This window comes from Amblyomma mixtum, chromosome 2 (assembly GCF_055824585.1).
Source record: "Amblyomma mixtum isolate Tamu chromosome 2, ASM5582458v1, whole genome shotgun sequence".
NCBI lineage: Eukaryota > Metazoa > Arthropoda > Arachnida > Ixodida > Ixodidae > Amblyomma > Amblyomma mixtum.
In genome coordinates this window covers 229,190,220-229,195,077 of record NC_143013.1, presented here as the reverse complement: position 1 = coordinate 229,195,077, position 4,858 = coordinate 229,190,220, and the positions used below count along the sequence as shown (strand labels likewise).

General features: G+C 51.8%; 1 protein-coding gene across 1 annotated transcript; it reads right to left on the bottom strand.

Annotated features, from left to right (window-relative positions):
* Positions 1–1,756: 1,756 nt before the first annotated feature.
* Positions 1,757–3,128, bottom strand: LOC149362855 (venom allergen 5-like). The gene has a single exon (XM_089573276.1). It carries the CDS (start codon positions 3,126–3,128, stop codon positions 2,139–2,141), a length of 990 nt encoding a protein of 329 aa, XP_089429402.1. The 3' UTR covers positions 1,757–2,138.
* Between the last annotated feature and the right edge of the window lie 1,730 nt (positions 3,129–4,858).

Genomic DNA, 4,858 nt, shown 5'->3' with positions numbered 1-4,858 from the left:
GGCAGCACGCATACTGTCGAACGGAAAAATTGAGAGTCCAATCCTCTTGCTTTAGACGCCTGCGTACCAAACCCTTCAAGGCAATGAGGGAGCCCACGAGCTCGCCCGAGGACTGACCTGCATGGCCGATCTTACCGACTCCGTCCGAGGATGGACACATTTCAAAAAACGAGCGGTTATACTCTTTCCGCGATATCACACAGTTCTACATGCTTAGTCGAAGAGAATACTCCGCACCGCACAAGAAGCTGAGCAAGAAGGAGGAAGTAGCATGGCGGCAGTTGCAGGTGGGCACTTTTCCTAATCCAGCCACGCTGAGTAGGTTCATGCCCGGCTTCAATGACGGGAAATGTAGGGCCTGTGGAGAACGAGCCACCTTAGCCCATATGATGTGGGCATGCGCCCAATCCACACCTTTAGTGAATTGCAAGGAGTCATGGGAGGTTTTGCTCCGCAGCCAGGACCTCCAAGAACAAAAAGAGATCATCAGATATGCCTTCGAAGCCGCCCGGTCCCAGGGGATCTCGGCCGTCTGACAAGGACGGGATGGCGAGGCCGCCGTCCTGATTATCTGATATAATAAAGTTTGTCTAAGCCTAGGCCGACGAGCCGAGCTGGGGGCTCTTTTTTTCTCAGCTGGTATGACGTCACCACAGCGAGCGCCTCCTCGCGGCTGCGGCGCGCAGCAGATGCGCGGCGCGCCGTGGTTACCCTGGGACCGCGCCGACGAGCCGAGCTGGTCTCCAGTTTTTCCTCCACTCGGTGTGAAGTCACTACGGGGGTCGTCTAAAGGTCAAACGGGGTTACCGCCGTGACCACGCTGACGGCTCAAAACCTCGCGTAGTATCGCTTTCACAATAAAAAGAGGTATATGCAAGCATTTCGCGAGGTAGTCACAGCCATGGGAGGCGTTACGAGCGATAGGAACGGGATGTTCTCCCACATGAGTGGTAACGAATTGCTGTTTGTTTGCCTTTATATCTGCATTAACGTCCTCACCCACATTGCCACCCTGGCAGGTGGCAGTGAATGGTTATACGGCGAATTCGCTCACCGTTGTCAGCGCTAACGCTTACGGGTAGCCCACACCTCTCTCTCATCACCCCACGTACCTATAAGCGAGATTCAGGCGTCCACTGACTCAGGGACCCAGTTATGCGCACTTCCTTTCCTTAAAGTCATCGGAGTATAAAACGTTCTCGACGCCAACGCCAATGAAGACAACCAACGCCGAAGGCCTATGGCTACAGCGCCGCGTTTCTGGCACAACGTTGTCAATAACAACGCATGCAGCACACATCGGTCGGTACCGCCACGTAGGTTAAAGCACGATTGAGGTGTCCGTTGTTCCAAGACCGTTAGGCGCCTTCCATCTGGTTCAGGTGTCAACCGAGATGTATGACACAGACAGTGCGTCATTTCCTTTCCTAAAAAAACCGATTTACCCATTTCGCCCTCTGCTTTCAAAGCTCCCGCTCCATTGTTTTCGCAGCTTAAAGTGCAACTAAGGTGTCCACTGCTGGTTACAACGGACAACGGCGATGGTGATGCGGTGAAACGCAGAAACGGGCGCCAAAGAGCTGCGCTCTAAAAAGCGGAGCATGGTGGCAAACCCTGTTTCAAAGGGGACGCTCCTATCTTCCATCCATCCCTCCATCTCTAAAATTTGATGGGTGGGGCTGAAGCTACAGGACCCCCCCCCCCCCCCTCCCTCCCCAGCTGCGCCATCAATAGATGGCATCTTATTTCGGGGAAAGTGCGGGCCGCGACGTCACCCCTTGGCTACGCCCCTGACTTCAGAGGCTTCACCACACACCAGCATTTTCCAAGTCAGGGGGCCAATAGTGCTTTCACGCTAAAAAGGCGTTCGAGAATAATGCTAAAGCACCCAATCGACCAACCGAATTCAGCGGCGTAATATGCAGTGGCGCGCCACTGCACATAGCCGTCCTTCCAGGTATCGCATTTCGGTTTACTCATGTAGAGCCATGCAGTTAAACAGTTCAAAACTTTACACTCGTACTCAGAAGTTAAAGACTGACCCCCTGAGATGCATGCACCCGGCACCGGGACTCGGGGTCGCACCAGGAAGGAAATGAGAAACAGCTGGAGTAAGCATGTTGGGCCTTCCATTTAATTTAATGTTGCCGGCCACCTAAAAACAGCAGCGCTCCGAGCGCCACAGAAACAACGGCGATCCATGTTGCGGCGCAAGGCAGCCGAACAATGGCCGGCCTGCCGCCGCTTGTTCGGGATGACGTGGAGCTCCCTTCACCGGGCGGCTTCGGTCCGTCGTGAAGCGAGTCCGGCACGCGTTCTTCAGACGCCTCGCGGGCTTCAGGCAAGGCGCACAGCCCGGTCGTCGTGTTGCACGTGGTTCCCTCTGGACAAGAGGAGCATATCGTGTTATTGTCCCCTGGGAGGTATACGGGCTTTGTCAGGACGTTGCCGCCGGGGGCGTAGTTGCACACGTACAGCTCATTGTACTTCTGGACGGAGCCTGGGACGCGGTAGTTAGTGAAGCCGCAGCCGACGTACTGAGTAACGGCCCATATCATCTGTGTCCAATGTGTCGAGGGACTGTGACATTCAGTAAGGTAATCACCTGGATGATCAGTTGGGTAGTTATATGACTGATTGTACCAGTCAAACAACATGTTGGGCCAGTTGGTGCGATCCAATCGTGTTTTGCTCATACGAAAAGCCTGGTTCTGGCCGGTGAAATTATACTTGGTCGTAAAGCGTCTCGTGTAGTCGGTGACGTCGAGGCTTCCAAAGCCGTCGGTGCACTGCTCGGCCCTCGCCTGAGCCAGGGAGGCCAGCTCTTCGTCCCAGTAGAGCTGGAGCATGTTCCTGGCAGGACTGTAGAACAACCCCCGGTTTTTCCAAAAGGCCTGGTACAGGCCCCTGGCCACTTTACTCCTGATCTCATTGTGTTTCTCGAGTATAAGCCGCCGTTCTGCCGCACTGACGCCCCTCTTCATCACGGTGCAGTTGGGGTTCGGCGGCAAGCAAGCGACGTGGTCACGGTACCGCTGCCGGTACACGTCCTTGCACTCCTGGACGCTCCGCGCGAAAAGCGACGACAGGCATAAGGCGGTGGAAAGCAGGAGCATCGGAGCTTGCATGTTTCTCGCTACTCGTCAGGCAGAGTCAACTGGGAAAGGAAAGGCTCAATGGCTGACAATCGCTTCGTCCTTCTTAGGCACATGCACGTGGCAACACGGGTGGGCTGGTGTATGGCAAAATTACTATACAAGAAAAGCCAGCAGCTGAGACACCGAATTGTTCGATGCATATATATGTATATATTTATATTTGGAGTGACGCGCTGCACAATGGTATGCATCAGTCACAACATGGAATTCACGTAATGCAGCTGGACAATCTTGAACTGAATTTTTTTTGTCCTGTGGTTTCGGTTTCGGAAGACCGACTACGCGCCTGTGATGTAGAAGACGCAAGACGCGTCATCGCGATATAAACGCGATGTTCATTTTTTTCATTCCAGTTTTTGACCAGCCTTGCTTAAAAGTCTATGTAAATTAGAATGAAGAAAGGTGCGACCATGCAAAAGTTGTATACTTCATGAGAACTGAACGCGTATAGGTGGTGGCCAATCTCAACTAGCCGCAAGGCATGCTCTGTACTCCAACTTCCTGGTCGTTTGGAGATATGCGCGTGTACGGCGCTTTCCTTGAAATGTGGAATTGCCAAGCTTAAATTCCCTCTTAACGTGTTAAAAAATGCAGGGCGCACTTTGACTCTGTAAAGTGCTGCAAAGCGAAAGCTTTTCCTGGCGCAGTTTTTTGTATATTTTTATTTTATTTTATTTTTTTATTTTTATTTTCCTATTTTATTATTTCTCTTTTTTCCTTTTCTTATATTTATTGCATTTATTTTTTCTTTTCTTACTTTTATTTTTTATTCCTTTTTTTTTGTTTATGCAACCCATGCATTCACTAGATGCGCCTTTAATCTTGCTCAAACCTTCAGCCTTCGCGGCGGAGTGGTAGCGTCTCCGTTTCAAATGCCAAAGGCCGTGGTTCGATTCCCAGCGTCCACGCAGTTTCTTTTGAAGTAGTGACGCCGAAACGCGGACAAATCTGCCGACACGGCTGCTAACGACAGTATGAGGCATTAACGGCTTTCGCCTTAATACGAGCGAATGAAGCCGCAAAAAAGGTCACCGTGCTCTACGTGCATTATCACTTCACGCCCGACGTTCTGTTCTGAATTTAGGGCGAAAAAGCGTTGTAAATGCGAATGTTTCGGCATGCGTCGTCTGTTCGCGCTGAAGTTTAGGACGCTTTATTCACTCCCTGCAAAGTCCGCCTCGTTACTGTTATCGTCTGGCTGCTACATTGTTCTATAATATATATTAGGGTACATATTTCTTAGAGGTTTCGTGCTTCCAGGCGCTGAATGTATTGTCTACGAGCAACCGCAGCCTATAGCATTACGTACGAGCACACTGTTGCGCACATTGTAGCTGAGTGGCTACGACGGCAAAGAGCTTGAACTGCTTGAACCCTACAAATCCTCGGAGGACTTTCAGTACTTTTTCGATACACGCCGCGGTGGCCTAGTGGTTAGAGCGCTGAGCTACTTTGTCGGAGGACCCGATCTGGTACGCGGCGGCCACGTTTCGATGGAGGCGAAGCGCGAAAGGCGCCCGTGTGCTGTGCGATGTTGGAGATTGCGCTTCAATCCCACAGCTGCCACCAGTGTTGGAGATGGAGGGGCCCATGAGTTGACTGTCTCGTTCAGCCCCGTAGGTACCGGCTCCGAAGGATGGTGTCGAACTCCGGTATGGAGGAAACTGTACAGAATTGTTATTTGTACTCCTAACCACCAC